Genomic DNA, 15821 nt, shown 5'->3' on the forward strand with positions numbered 1-15821 from the left:
CCGTCATCGACCTGAGGTCCGAGTCGATAACACTAACCTCAGATAAAGCGCTCCCGCCCCGCGCGACGCCAGGGAACCATGCATTGAATGTGATAGAAGAGCAGGTGACCATTCCGCCGCGTTCCAGCGTCATTATTACCGTCGGCACCGAAAAAGCTGAAGACATCGAAGGTGTCATCGAGAGCGATCAGCGTTTGCTGCTAGACCGTGACATTTGCGTCGCAAGGGGCATTGCTCGGTTGCATGAAGGAAAAGGAAGCGTGATGCTAACGAACTTCAGCCAGGAATACAGACACCTGAGCAGGGGCACGACGATTGCATACATCGAAGAAATCTTGGCCGTCAGCGATGCGTTTGCCTTTTCAGATTCTGACGAAGCTACGACGACGATCCCTGAGCCACCCTTCGACGTAAACCCAAGTCTTCCCGCTCGCCAACAGCAACAGCTCCGACGCCTTCTGCAGGAATACAGGGACTGTTTCTCGTCGTCATCGCGGCTCCGACAAACGCCCCTTGCTAAGCACCGCATCATAACAGAAGAAAATGCTCGACCACTCCGTCAGAGTCCCTACCGGGTTTCGACGCGGGAACGGGAGGCCGTTAAGAGACAAGTCGATGAAATGCTACGCGACGACATCATCCAGCCGTCCAACAGCCCGTGGGCGTCTCCCGTGGTGTTAGTGAAGAAGAAGGATGGGACCCTACGTTTCTGCGTCGATTATCGTCGCCTGAACAAAATCACAAAGAAGGACGTGTACCCTCTCCCACGGATAGACGACACCCTGGATCGACTCCACAACGCGAATTACTTTTCGTCGATGGACCTCAAGACCGGCTACTGGCAAATTGAAGTCGACGAGAGAGACCGAGAAAAGACCGCCTTTATAACACCGGACGGCCTGTTCGAGTTCAAGGTCATGCCTTTCGGTCTTTGCTCGGCGCCTGCGACTTTCCAACGAGTCATGGATACTGTGTTAGCTGGCTTGAAGTGGCAGACTTGCCTTGTTTACTTGGACGACGTCGTTGTGTATTCCTCGAACTTCGACGAACACCTCCAGCGACTTCAATCCGTACTTCAAGCAATCAAGAACTCCGGGCTCACCCTGAAGCCAGAAAAGTGCCGCTTCGCGTACGAGGAGCTCTTGTTTTTGGGTCACGTGATCAGCAAGACTGGAGTGCTCCCAGACCCGCAGAAAACAGCTGCCATCGCCGCTTTCCCGCCACCCACCGACAAGAAGGCCGTGCGCCGATTTCTCGGCTTGTGCGCCTATTACAGACGCTTTGTTAAAGACTTTTCACGGATCGCCGAGCCACTAACGCAGCTCACGAAGACTGACGTCGAATTCAGGTGGCAAACAGCGCAAGTCGAAGCATTTCATGAACTGAAACGACGCCTGCAGACACCTCCGATACTTGCGCATTTCGACGAATACGCCGATACGGAGATTCACACCGATGCAAGCAGCATAGGACTCGGCGCCGTCCTTGTGCAGCGGACGGGCGGACTGGAAAGGGTTATCAGTTATGCTAGCCGGTCGCTGTCTAAGGCAGAGGCCAACTATTCCACAACAGAAAAGGAGTGCCTCTCCATCATCTGGGCTACATCAAAGTTTCGCCCCTACCTCTACGGCAGGCCCTTCAAAGTTGTGAGCGACCATCACGCCTTGTGTTGGCTAGCTAACTTGAAGGACCCTTCAGGTCGCCTCGCACGGTGGAGCCTAAGACTTCAAGAATTTGACATTACTGTCGTCTACAAGTCCGGAAGGAAACACTCCGACGCCGACTGCTTGTCTCGTGCCCCCGTCGACCCACCAACGCCCGACGACCAGGATGATGACAGCTTCTTGGGAGCCATAAGTACCGAAGACTTCGCCGAACGACAGCGAGCCGACCCGGAACTGAAGGATCTAGTGGAATACCTGGAGGGCACGACCGTCGTTGTCCCAAAAGCATTCAGGCGAGGATTGGCATCATTTTTCTTGAAAAACAACGTCCTCGTAAAGAAGAACTTCACTCCGGCCCGAGCCAGCTACCTTATCGTTGTACCTTTGGGACTGCGACCAGAAATTTTGCATGCCCTGCACGACGACCCAACGGCTGGACACCTCGGACTTTCCCGAACGCTCGCACGAGTACAAGAAAGTACTACTGGCCGCGCCTTGCCGCCGACGTCACTCGCTACGTAAGGACGTGCCGAGACTGTCAGCGACGGAAGACACCGCCCACAAGACCAGCAGGCTTCCTTCAGCCGATCGAGCCTCCTCGGCGACCATTCCAGCAGATCGGGATGGACCTCCTGGGGCCGTTCCCAACGTCGACTTGCGGAAATAAATGGATCGTCGTGGCTACCGACTACCTCACCCGCTACGCCGAAACAAAAGCCCTGCCCAAAGGTAGTGCCGCTGAGGTAGCCAACTTCTTCGTTGAGAACATCGTCCTTCGACACGGCGCCCCAGAGGTTCTCATCACCGACAGAGGTACGGCGTTCACGGCTGACCTGACTCAGGCGATCTTGGAATACAGCCACACAAGCCACCGCCGCACCACCGCGTACCACCCACAGACCAACGGCCTCACCGAGCGTCTAAATAAGACCATCGCCGACATGCTGGCCATGTACGTCGACGTCGAACACAAGACGTGGGACGCCATCCTTCCGTACGTGACCTTCGCGTACAACACGGCCGTACAGGAAACGACGCAGATGACGCCATACAAGTTGGTCTACGGACGGAGCCCGGCAACAACGCTCGACGCCATGCTACCAAACGTGACCGACGAGGAAAACATCGACGTGACCACCTACCTACAGCGCGCCGAAGAAGCACGACAGCTCGCCCGCCTACGGATCAAGAACCAGCAGACGACTGACAGCCGCCGCTACAACCTTCGACGACGCCACATGGAATACCAACCCGGTGACCGTGTATGGGTATGGACGCCAATACGCCGACGAGGACTTAGTGAGAAGCTTCTTCGACGATACTTCGGACCGTACAGGGTACTTCGACGCCTGGGCACACTCGACTATGAGGTTGTCCCAGACGGCATTACGAACTCCCAGCGGCGCCGTGCGCGACCTGAAGTCGTCCATGTCGTGCGCCTTAAGCCGTTTTTCGCGCGTTAGCGAGCCTGGGGACTCTATTTTTTTTCCTTTGTTATTGTAATTTATTTGTGTATACACTTGTTTTTTTCTCTTCTATGTTCTTTCACAAGCATCGGGACGATGCTTTCTCAGAGGGGGCATTGCCACGCCCACTTCTTGTCTTGTTTTGATGTACTCGGGTTTGACCGGCAGAGACGGTTATCAACGCTCGACGCTGTCCGCGAAGTAGTGTTCTAGAAGCGTCGCGATTGTAGTAGATCGGTTTGTTAAGATTGCGCCCCGCACGCGAATGTTCCAGCTTTGTCTAGAGATTACGCCGCCACCAGCGATATTGCTGGAAAGTTCGATAGCGCCTGTATAAAAGCCGACGCGCGTGACCGCTTGTCAGTTGATCGACGGACGACGCCCTGTTCGCCGCTATCATTGTACAGCGTGCATTGCTGTAGTTCTCGTTCTCATTTGCCGGCCACAAGTTCGGCCAAATAAACAGTTTCATCCTACAAACGCCGACTGCTGTCTTCGTCGACGTCACGACCACGTGACAATATATATGCGTCGTGAATGGCCATGAAACGCGTTAACAGATGTAACATTGCGTGGCAGAAGAGTAGGATCGCGCCAGGTGTCACACCAGAGAAATTGCGTAACGAGAGAGCGGTTAAGAGCTTCCCACCCTTTGCAAAGGGTTCGGCCATAATTCATCATCCTAATCATCATCCACCACAGCAACAACAAAGTGTTAAACTACGCAGGCGCGCACATTACCTTAGAAACGCGTAGTGGGTACTTCGCAACTCCCTAAAAAGGAGGTCATTTATTGCGTAGTGAGTACCTCACAACTGTATCCGCAGTAGGCTCTCTAAGAGAGTTTACTGCGGGCTCTATGAAGGCAGCTCCAACAGCTTACGCTGTGACTGTGCTACGCGTTGCGCACAGGCCTGACGTCTACAAAACAAAAACAAACGAACAAGCTGTATGCTTGTCAGGCAGCTTGTATGACAGGATGTATTTTAAGAAAAAGTGTTGATGCAGACACTGTTATTACGATTCGAAGTCTAGACACGTGCCAATTAATAAATAACCAACTTGCCAACATTTAAACGCATGCACACTAAAGCAATGCTGATACACTTAATGTAAACACTTTCAGAGCCGATAATCACGCCAGTTCGAAGACATCTTTAAATATAGATGCCCATTAGTTGTCGAATATTCCTTTATTGTTTGTACAGTGCCGTGTCATCTTGGCCTAAGAATACGATGAACCGCATAGCTTTTCCACACTTGGTTTTCTCTTGTAAAGCTTGCTCTTCCGTCAAATGAGTATCCTTGAGCCGAAGCCGCCTTTAGGACAAATCTGGGCTATATGTGATCCGATAGCGGACTGTGTTAAGCGCTATGCGATTTATAATAGTTTTAAGCTCTGTTCAGTGTCAAATGGTATCCAAGCAGAAGCCAATGTCGTAAAATGTCTTCTATAGCACTTTCCAGGATAGACGTAATATTCTGAAATTGTGTACTTGTTGGTTTCAATTTTTAATGGTCTTTACAACCACCATAAATGGCAGGCGTGTTCTTATTTCTCGATTTGCATTAAGAAATATAGACTGCTGAAAATTTCTTGCACGATTGTACTTATTATATTATACGATGTTCAATGTACCGGTGGGTGGTGACGTAAAGTTGTGCGAGTCACGTTGAGAAGCGGAAGCAGTTGTTTCGTGTTTTCTAAAGCAGAATTGATAGAGCCTTTACCTGGGCCCCGTTCAAGCTTTATAAAGCGTATGGAATCAGCGCAGAAGGCGTTGAAAGTGTTGTTGCGCTTTTTGAGGACAACCGGGCTTAGAGGCAGACTTCAAACTGTGTCGCAACTTTTTTTGTTTTTTTTTTCTCTTTTTTGTAGCGTCTCTATTCTATTTCATTCCCCCTTCCCCAGCGCAGGGTAGCCAGCCGGTTTAAGAACTTGCTAACATCTTGATGCGGAAAAAACGAGCGCTATGGAACGGGAACATCGACAAGAGGCACACAGGACATGTCTATGTCCCCGTTCCATAGCGCTCGTTTGTTCCGCATCAAGTATCAACCAACTTGCTCAAACACAAGTCATGCTAATAACCCTGTATTTGCGTCTGTTTCCTTCTTGCTTCCTTCCTCTATGGAGTCCAGCCGAACTTCAAGCTCCACGTATTGATAATTTAGATTTGCAACACCTTGCAACACGTTCGCAGGTGGTTCATCGGCTTGAGATGCCGTACTGCGGTGATAGTCTGCATCACATGAACTGGAACACGTGTAGCAGCTGCTACGGAAACCCGAGCAAGCGACGCGACAAGCTGGTGCTTCCCGGTCTCGACAGCGACCGCGTCTACGTGGTCGATTTGGCGCAGAATCCCAGGGCACCGACCCTGTACAAGGTACGCACACGTGTCCAATCACACGTGCACGCACCCAGCATTTCGCAAGGCGTTGAAAGGAATAGGTCAGCTTAACGATCTGTTCGACCTGATGGTATCGAATGTTTGCGAACACTGATGTTTGCGTGCTAGCCGTGGACCTTGCGAAAATATGACAGAAAAAGAAGTTAGTTTCTTTTAAGCTAGGATGCTGGCGTAGAATCCTTTAAACTTCCTATAAATATACATCTCTTCCTATAAACCTCTGTCTAGGTCATAAGAGAGATCAATTCCGAACATTCAAATTCTCAGCGTACAGTACGCGGTGAGAATGAGAGAAGAGATAGGAAAAGGCAGGCAGGCTAGCCAGTGTACATAATGGTTTACTACCCTGCGCTGTGTAGACTGGCAGATAAGAAAGCATCCACGTTAACATGATCAGACGCGATTACAATTTGTTGCACAGTCCACAAATCATTGAAACTTGTACTGTGCTGTACAACTAGTACAAAATCCCTGCGATGTTTTTGCTACAATCACATATCATTCCGCTATCCTCGACACGACAGGTGATCGAAAGTGATGAGCTACACCGGGAGGGACTGTCGGCGCCTCACACTCCCCACTGTCTGCCCAGCGGTGAGGTCCTCATCAGCACTATGGGAGACGAGAACGAGAACGCCAAAGGTGCGACGCTATGATGTGTTTTCACTCTTCGTACGTCATTCGCTAACACCTGTGGCAGGTGTCGACCGGCACTGACGTTCTTCCAGTAATGACGGAGTTGGGGGTTCATTTTCCGGCAGCACAGAGGAGGGAAGAACACTAGCAGGTAGCGTGACATGACAAGTCTCGTTCTAAAGAAAAATTGCGTAGTGAAGGTAAAGAGGCCTTCGTAACTTAACAAGTAACAATTAATTTCTACTTACCGAGCGTGGGGAGAGCTTGAAGGAGAAAGGGAGAAGTGGTGGCGAGAGACTAATGAGACGAGGTTGTCGGGAAAACCCACCGTGAACGAAATAGTACATTCCGGCAACAATCCGAAACAATCCGGCAACCATGGGGGGCCTGCTTTATTTTTTTATTGATATAAAAATAAACGGAGTTGTCGCCATTTCTTTTGCGACGGCTACTCCTTTGCACTTGGTTGTTGGGATAGAAAAATAAATAAAAATAAAAATAATAAGTTAAGAAGTGAGAAGAATGTATGTGCATCAGTACAGTCCTGCATTTGATAAGTTCAAAAATTCTTGTTTTAACAGAGCAAGCATAAAAGCGCAGTGCAAACTTTCAGTGTAGTTTGCTCAATGTTCATAAGAAATATTAGTGTCATAAAAAAGAAACGTCGAAGCACTTTAATTGCTTTGTGATTTGCTCGTGATAACCATGGGCCTAGTATGTTAGCTCAAGAGCCGGCGCGACCACAGGAAATAAGCAAGTGAGCTTGCACAAGCTTGCGGCTAAGGGGAAGTACCAGCCAGAATCATTTCTTGAGCACTCAGGAGGTAACATGAACTCACACTGTATTGACAAGACGTCCGTGATGAAACGGAATGCTGCTCCTAAAGGAAGCACGCGATTTGTTAAAATGCAAGGTGACAATGGCGCAATGCAAAATGCTCTGGCACCGGTGTCTTCTTTGTTTGCCACCCTTTGCATCTCAAGCTCGTACATCTTGCAGGGAGCTTTCTCCTGCTGGAGGAACGCACATTCAACGTCCGCGGAACGTGGCAGCCACAGCTCGACGTCTCCGACTTCGGCTACGACTTCTGGTACCAGCCGCGGCACAACGTTATGGTCAGCAGTCAGTGGGGGGCCCCCTCCGCCTTCCGAAAGGGATTCAACATCGCGGACGTTGAACAAGGCGAGTGTTATGCGGCTACGCTGAAAAAGATTTGGAATGCTGTCGCTATGATCTTTGCATGCGTTAACTGGTGTGTGTGAACAATATTAAATTACCAAACAGCTTAAATTGAAGAACACCTGTATTAAGGTTGCTGTATGTCATGACGCAGCCGGAAGCTGCAAAGAGGTGACTGGACATGTGTATACTCTCTACTAAGATTCGTTAGTGTGCTATAAACGAACGCTGCAGGCGCGCAGGCCTACCAAAGAACTGTATTAGGATTAGGTGAGTGTTGAAAATCTTCAGCCGCAAATGTTGACCACACTTGCGAATCGTACTGTCGATCTTTCTTTCTTTCTTTCTTTCTTTCTTTCTTTCTTTCTTTCTTTCTTTCTTTCTTTCTTTCTTTCTTTCTTTCTTTCTTTCTTTCTTTCTTTCTTTCTTTCTTTCTTTCTTTCTTTCTTTCTTTCTTTCTTTCTTTCTTTCTTTCTTTCTTTCTTTCTTTCTTTCTTTCTTTCTTTCTTTCTTTGCGTCCAAACAGCTTCGCGCGAGCATTCGCCGGCTATCGAAGCCCACGGTGACCGTGCCAAACCTAGTTTCGAAAATAGGTCAACGTGCTGTCACGTGCGGATTCCTGGCAGCTGCGAAGGATGTCTAGACGCTCTCGCAACTCGTCTATATGCTAAGTTTTATCGCGCTTGCCTCCAGCGTCGACCTCCGTATCGATAACGCAGGCTTCGGGAACCGCGAAGCCGAACTTCAGCTGAGGACGTTGAAGATCGGAAAGTCATCTTGCGAGGTACAATGGTGACGTCTATATATTTCCAAAAGTCTGTACGCCTATATTGTATTGTCTATTAAAAGTAAAGAGGTGCAGCTCAATTGGAGACAGTGGTCTTCATTGGCGTGTGGTGGTGTGAGTTTCGGTTTCCATCACTATTCTGCATTTAGGATATTGAATAATCAATGCTCCATAATTCCGTGCTATAAGAGTCGCTCGGTATCCATTTACGAACGCTTGTCCTTGTCCTGCACTGGAATGGGTGTTGAACCAATGTTCTGAGCAGGAAACCATGAAGCCCCTGCCATGAAAATCTGCCATAAATGCTGTATTATAAACCTACATCCCCCCCAAGAGAAAACACACACACACACACACACACACACACACACACACACACACACACACACACACACACACACACACACACACACACACACACACACACACACACACACACACACACACACACACACACACACACACACACACACACACACACACACACACACACACACACGCACACACGGAAATGTTCTTCCATGTGCATTCAGTTCGCCCTAATTCAGACGGCTGACGATGCGCATGTAATGCTATTGAAGAGGAGCGTCGAGTACCGTGCACGGGAAAGGAAAAGTCGAAGAAAGGAAATTGACCCGGAAATTGGTTCCATCTCGGACTGGTTGCTCTACTTCTGCATTGCTAACCAGAGAGAGAACGAAGAAAATACATAGAGCTTAACCGGAAATCTCTAGTGAGTTAACCCGTCGAAAGAGAGAAATGCATTACGAAGAAGTGAAGTTGAACTTTTCCACACGCCTGTAGGTCACACAGATTCTCCGTGTGCTTCAAAGAAACCTTACAGGAGGTTAAGGTGGGGCGGGTGTCACTTGTTTAGGTCAAGGATGAATTGGTTGCAGTAGTACTGATCCTTAGGCTTGTTGGTACACAGTTATTCGAGAATGCTATGGCGCGAAAGAAAAACGAAGACACACGAGACAAACACCACGAGCGCCAAAATTCGCGGCGTTCATTTCGTGCGTCTTGTGTCGTCGTTTTTTTTGTTTTTCGCGCCATTGCCTGCTCGACTATCCACTGAAAGATGCGCAGAAGCTTGCAGGCACAGTTGCCCGTTCCGCTTATAATAAACGAACTTGGTTGGAGGGTGTGTGGGGGGGCTTATTCGCGTTTTTCCTGCAAATAGAGTTATTCCAGAGCGTGTCACGTTCGCTAATAGCGCGTTTATATATGACTGTGTAATTGAGCGTTGAAATGAAACCTACGTTGGGGGAAATAACGTTATTCGAGCCCTGGCGAACGTGCATTGAGCATAGTGGATGCTACCCTAGCAACTGTGTTGAAATGTAGTTATGTGCTTTCGTTCATGCTTGAGCATATTTTCTATGTACAAAATGATGAAGGTTATTTTTTCACCTCTTTGTATTCAGTGACATTTCTATTATAGTTCAAATGTACTTTAAAGTGTGAAAAAATTTATTAAACTTCAGCTTCTTGTGGGCTCATTCCCAAAAGTCGCGCCGTTTTTTTTTTCGGGCTTATTTTGGGATGATTATTTGCTTGTTAGCTCAGCAGAACCTGGTCACTCTGCTTGCAGCAGGCGCTAATGAAAGAGAACACCGCGTACTAGATAATCGGCTTGCTAGAGACTCATCGTCTTTGACAGTGGGTCAGACCAGGGGCCGTATTCTCCGACGGTCACTTTCGGCGACAGTGTCACTTTTGCGAGGTTTCGCGAGACCAGCGCCAAACAAGTTTTCCGTATACGGGTCAGAGTGGCTTGCCACTACACCAGCCATGCTAAGATGGCGGGCCAAAAACATTGTTTTTCGTAGACGCCGACGCGCCCTGCGTAAGCCTCTTAGTGAGTGTTTGCGAATGTGTTCTGCTAAGTGGAACAATGCTAAAACAGTCCAGTTACTGTCGACGTTCTAACCTAACCTAACCTAACCTAACCTAACCTAACCTGACCTAACCTAACCTAACCTAACCTAACCTAACCTAACCTAACCTAACCTAACCTAACCTAACCTAAACTGACCTAACCTAACCTCGTGAAAAATCGCGAAAACTGACAGTGCCACCAAAAGTGATCGTTTCAGAAAACGGTCCCAGACGTGTAGGCAAGTTCATTTATTACATGTTGCGAAAGGTGCGCCTCCTCGCGCAGGCCAGCACAATTTAAACTTTGATTTAACGTTGCCGTTCTCCGGACTTTTGCTTTTCAATGAACATCCCTCATTAGCCGGGACACAAAGTTTCAAATAGCGATGTCGCTAGACTCAGCCAGTGATTTCAGTAAGCTGCGCCTGCCCGGCATCTCGCAAACTTGTTACTTTTTTTGCGGGGATTAAATATTACTTTTTTCACGAAAGAAAAAAAAACGTGCGTATTGCTAAAAAGAGTAAACTCAGCGGCATCATGGAAACTGCACGCGAGTACTTCGAGACACACCGTGTACGCATCGAGCTGCGAGCAAAACAGTGCACGTAAATCGCACGTCACAACTTCACGCCAGCTCTAGAGATACGCGAGTTGCTTCATGTCTTCGTGGTATAGCCAGTGTTCTGCACGCAACTACTGGGTCGACGTGTGCTCCATTTTGCAGGCAAGCCTTCGGCGCACCCAAGGGAGCACTCCCAGAAAAATGGCCATAAATCACGGCTCCACATTCTCTCGCTCTTTCACTACCGCCTCCTCTCCCCTTCATCCCCTTTTTATTTCCGAAACGCGCGCTTTCCTCCATTTTGTTTCACAGATGTTAAAGAGAAAAAAAAAACGATGATGCATCTTCTTCATTTAGTCATAAGCGCTTAGCTTGGCAAAGAAGAATCGCATAATTCCATCCGCGTCAGGTTTTGAGGTGTTGACGCCGCCAGGCGGCACTGGACGTTGAATGTTTTGTTGTCTCTTTTCGTTGAGTCTCGTAATTTTATTCGCCTTCCTCCTCACCCCTCAACGAAGCGAATTTGTGTGCGCCCGGTTGCAGTGGGCCTCGGGGGAGAAAAGGAGGATCACTGCCTGCCAGGCGCCGACTCTTTTTCTTGTTGTATTCCACATAACAGAGCTATAGTCAAGTTTACTTCACTGCACGGATGAGTCCCATCCGGCGTTTGCGCCAGCCATTAGGTTGTGTGGCGCTAACTAAACGCTCCCTGCGGTGGTGAAATCCGCGCCTCTTTCAGGGTCCAAACTCTCTTCTCACTCTGTACAGTGAGCTGGCATCGTGTGGGAGGGCTTCTTTATTCGCGCGCATTGCAAGAAACAGTGTGCGTAAAAGCCGACGCACGGGATCAGGTTACGAAAGCGACAGTTCGAGAGAGTCTGTCGCCAAAGTTCGCTACTGCAGAGCTTTAACGCTTGGCCTTGTGCGGTGCTCACGTTCGGGCTTGCTTAGCTTGCTCGGAGCAGCTGTCCGGGGCACCCAATGTGGGTGTTAAATGGCAGCACTGCTTCTTTACGACGTCGATTAGTTCACGTACCACGAGGCGAATGCAACAATCGTTCAACAACCGCGGCGACCACCGTAACTATGCAGCGCACGATGCTCAAATCAGCCAGTGGCCGTGAATTTGGGTATATGGCATAATTTGTAGAAATAAGAGGGAACGATTTCTAGCCGACATTAAAAATTAATTGTAAATTCCAGGCCGCGTGCTGCGTTATAATGTTTGACTCGCGTGTTTTCTTGAGCCTCGGCTACCGATCGGCGGCATTTTCTATGCTGAAAAAGCGTTGCAGGGTCCCTTTAACAAATGTAATATGGCTTGGCAGAAGTGTAGAACTGCACCAGACGTCACACCATGTGAACTGCATAACGAGCGTGCAGTGTAAAGCTGCCCACCCGTTACAAAGGGCTCAGCCATAATTTATCATCATTATCATCATCAGCCACAGCATCAACAAAGTGTGCAGCTACGTACGTGCCTTAAAGACGCTTAGTGGGTAATTCGCTACTTCGCAGAATGGCGAATTATATATCAAGTGTAGTGGGTACTTCGAAACTGTACTTGCAGTAAGCGCCCTAGGAGAGTTTACAACGACAAATTTCACCCGCAAGGACGTTCCTTTCCTCACGGCACAGTTGAGGTGTCCACCGAGAATCGAAGGATGACAAGCGAATGAGAAGGCGACGCGAAAGGGGCCCGAAACGCTATTACGCTCCACTCTTAAATGCGAAGCTTAGGCGTCCAGCAATTTTTGTTTTGAGGCTTCTTTCCGAAATGAAGAAGCGTTAACGTTTCTCCATTCCAGAAATGAAGAAACGTAACGTTCTGCTTCAGGGGCCGAATCCACCAATCGTAAGTGATTTTGGCCACTGGTCGACCGGCCGCACTAGCGATATGCCCAGATTGGGCAATATATGAACATATGGTCACATGAACATATGAATAAATGGCCATGAACATATGGCCAGAATTGCCATATCTGCCCAGAATGATCAGATATGGGCAAATATGCTCTCTTGCGAACAATTTTGTCTTGAGCATTTTTTTAAAATATCGCCCCAGTACCGTTTCACTGAAAAGTAAGGTCCTTTTATACCGTTTCCGATTCAGTTACGGGGGCTTCATTTTCTTTTTATTTATTTAGCGGACTTGCTAAACCAGACAGAGACAACAGAAGAACGACGCGGACACATCGCTGTGTACACATCGCTGTGTCCGTGTCGCTCTATCCTCCGTTTGGTTTAACAAGTGCGCTAAAATAGTTAAATAGATTACCAACATGCCCAAACCAACGCTCTTTCAAGCTTCATTTTCTGTTAGCGTCATTTGCTTATTGAACAAGTGAACCTGGCCATCACTTTCCCGGGTGTTCTTGATTCATCTCGTTCACGCTATAAGAAAACTTCAACTCAATGTGTTGCGCATCCACATATTGCGAAAGGACACCTTTCTCTTCGCGGCGTGATGTTGACTTATTACCGGACCTACACGCTATCGGCTTACGAGCAGATCGAGGAGTGGCACTCACTTCGTATGAGATTAGCGGCGACGCAGCGTTTCATATCTCAAGGACTGCCGCGTTCGAGGCCACCGAGCTACATCTGTGTCGTTTCATTGTCACACTTGAGCCCGATATACCTTATATGTGTCGAACAGTACAGGCATGCCTCTGAGGCACACGGACCTTGTAACTATAGAGGGCCGAGGGTTTGTATCCCGCCGACGGCAGTTCATTTCAGTTAACGCCATAATTAAAGAAAGCAATTCTCCCCCATGCTTTCCTTGGCATAAATGTCGGATTTATTCGGTTGTAAATATAGATACACTGAAAGCAAGGAAACGAGAGAGAGAGAGAGCCGGCTCGTCTGCACACACTGTCAGTACGTCACTGAACATGGCGCGGCAACGATGCGTTTTACTTTTTCTTTATTTCACTATTTTGAGCTTTGAACAGCCTTACGGTTTCTTCTCCCAGTTTAATAACAACGTACAAATTAATTCTTTCGAAATGATTAACCTTGTTCAGCGTATAAATTCTACCGCGTTGCAGTGCTCATAAATAATTTATATATATATATATATATATATATATATATATATATATATATAGAGAGAGAGAGAGAGAGAGAGAGAGAGCATTACAACCAAAACGAAATGACGAAGTTATTAAAAAGAAAACAGGGCTATTTGATTTATAAACACAGGTAGGTTACTGCGCAAGCTGCAGACGTATGGTGCTATAGAAAAAGGGAAGTACAACCGCGAATTGGGTGTCAAGTGTGTTAGGCATTAAAATGGACTGAACAACGCGATCAATTAACATCTATGCATGTCAAACACTCATTGCGCAGCAGCTAACGTTCGGTGAACGGTCCACAAGTTAGCAAAGAAAAAGCGGAATGAAATGCTAAGCTGTATTCGGGGGTCTGTAGTTATGCCACCTATTTGTGTGGATGCACGACCAGCGGGAATCGTAATGTCATTCACTGAAGCACATTGTAGTCTATGAAGTGTACACATCTGCGAACTGTAGCAGGAACAGTGCAATGCTAAATAATTGTTTCTATTGCAGCACAGGACGCACCAACCTTAAGAGAGCTGCAGTTACTGGCGAAAGGTCTTTTAAATACATCCTCACACTACCTCGTTTATTGCTTTTATTGCAGCGATATCCAAAATTGTGACGCCATATAGGAAAGTCCTGGAAATAAAAAGAAAGGAAAACAAAAGACACAATGTCAACGCGTACCTTTTCTTTTTCTTTCAGAATGTTGTTTACACCTCGTTGTTTACCTTGGAAAGGGCAATCTGGCGCTTTCTGGATGTCTCGGCTCGACCAAAGTACGCGTTCTATCATTTACCTTGACACCGTATCGCAATGGAGCTTTACACGTAACTGCAGAGCATACAACGACTGAATCGCTTTCGGCAAATCAGTCACCAGCAGGCTGGCGGTGGATTTTGCAAGCGATATTCTTTATGCGCCTCGTAGCTCAAAAAATTGTGTTGAAGAATATAGTTTTGAAGAAAAATAAAACAAAGAGGGAAGACAAGTGCTCACAAAGACACGACTCTACGCCACACGGGAGAGCTTTAAAAAAATGTTTGCACTTGTAGTGGTGTCTTTGAAAATTTTTCTGTCATACCACCTCCTTCAAGAAAGCCGCAAAACTGTACGCTTGATAATGTTCTTACAGATAAGAGTTGTTTGAAAAAACTTGGAGGACCCTTGAGCTTCGCCTTTAAGAGTAGAACGCGATAGCGTAATCGAGCCCTGTGCACATCGCCTTCTCAATTGCTAGCCTAACTTCGGTTCTCGGTGCATGCCTCAATCGAGCCGTCAGGAAACGAACGACTGTGCGCGTAACACTGGCCTTCTCAAACTGTCCTAGAATACCTACTGCAAGTACATTTTTTAAGTGCCCACTACGCCATAATTCTTCCTCTTGCGAATCGGCGAAGGGCCCACTACGCGTCCGTAAGGCAACATGCGAACCTGCGCAGCTCTTCCATTTGTTGGTGCTTTTGCAGCTGATGATGAATAAATATGTCTGAGCGCTTCGTAACGGGTGGGCCTTTAAAACACCCACTCGTTGCTCAATTCACATGTTTTGACGCCTGGCGTGATTCTACGCTTCTGCAACGGAATATTACATGCGTTAAGGAGACTCCTTCCACTACATGACATTCATCTAGTGTTTTTTTTTTTTCCGAAACAGTTTCAAGAAAGCGTGGCTGTGAGGTAGAACACCTGCTTGCCGCGCAGACCACCTGGGTTCGATTCTCACTCGATCCTAAGGTTTCTATTATTTGTTTTATTTGCATCTTTCTCGATTTTTTGGTCACGGACAAGGTGATGATTTTTCTCTCACAACCAATGACGCCGACACCGACGCCGACTCCGAAATTTCTGCGAAGCGAGCTCTTTAATGCTGTCGCGTTAAAAAACGCTACTCTTTCAGCAGTGTTTCAGCATGCCCAACAAATACCCTCGTTGTGCGAAAGCCTTAACGCCTTAATGAATACTACCTCATAATTCAAACCGCAGAGAAATTTCCTTCCGTCCTTTCTTTTGCAAGTTTAGCACGCCGTCGCACCGTTTTGTGTATGATGCGCGAAAAGTTCGTATTGTGTTGTCTGTAGGTGGTAGCTTGTGTCCCATATCACGCCGCGTATTTACCATGCTTCCGTCCCGACTCTCCCGCATTTATCTTATCAACTTCTATCT

At 47.6% G+C, this 15821-nt stretch overlaps 1 protein-coding gene across 1 annotated transcript in view; it reads left to right on the forward strand.

Moving 5' to 3' along the window:
- Positions 1 to 15821, forward strand: part of LOC119393328 (methanethiol oxidase) — a 97823-nt gene that overhangs the window by 45949 nt on the left and 36053 nt on the right. The window contains exons 3-5 of the mRNA XM_037660294.2: positions 5335 to 5520; positions 6069 to 6186; positions 7181 to 7363. Of these exons, the coding sequence (XP_037516222.1) occupies positions 5335 to 5520; positions 6069 to 6186; positions 7181 to 7363 (487 nt within the window). The remainder of the gene's footprint in view (positions 1 to 5334; positions 5521 to 6068; positions 6187 to 7180; positions 7364 to 15821) is intronic.

Source organism: Rhipicephalus sanguineus, chromosome 5 (genome assembly GCF_013339695.2).
Source record: "Rhipicephalus sanguineus isolate Rsan-2018 chromosome 5, BIME_Rsan_1.4, whole genome shotgun sequence".
NCBI lineage: Eukaryota > Metazoa > Arthropoda > Arachnida > Ixodida > Ixodidae > Rhipicephalus > Rhipicephalus sanguineus.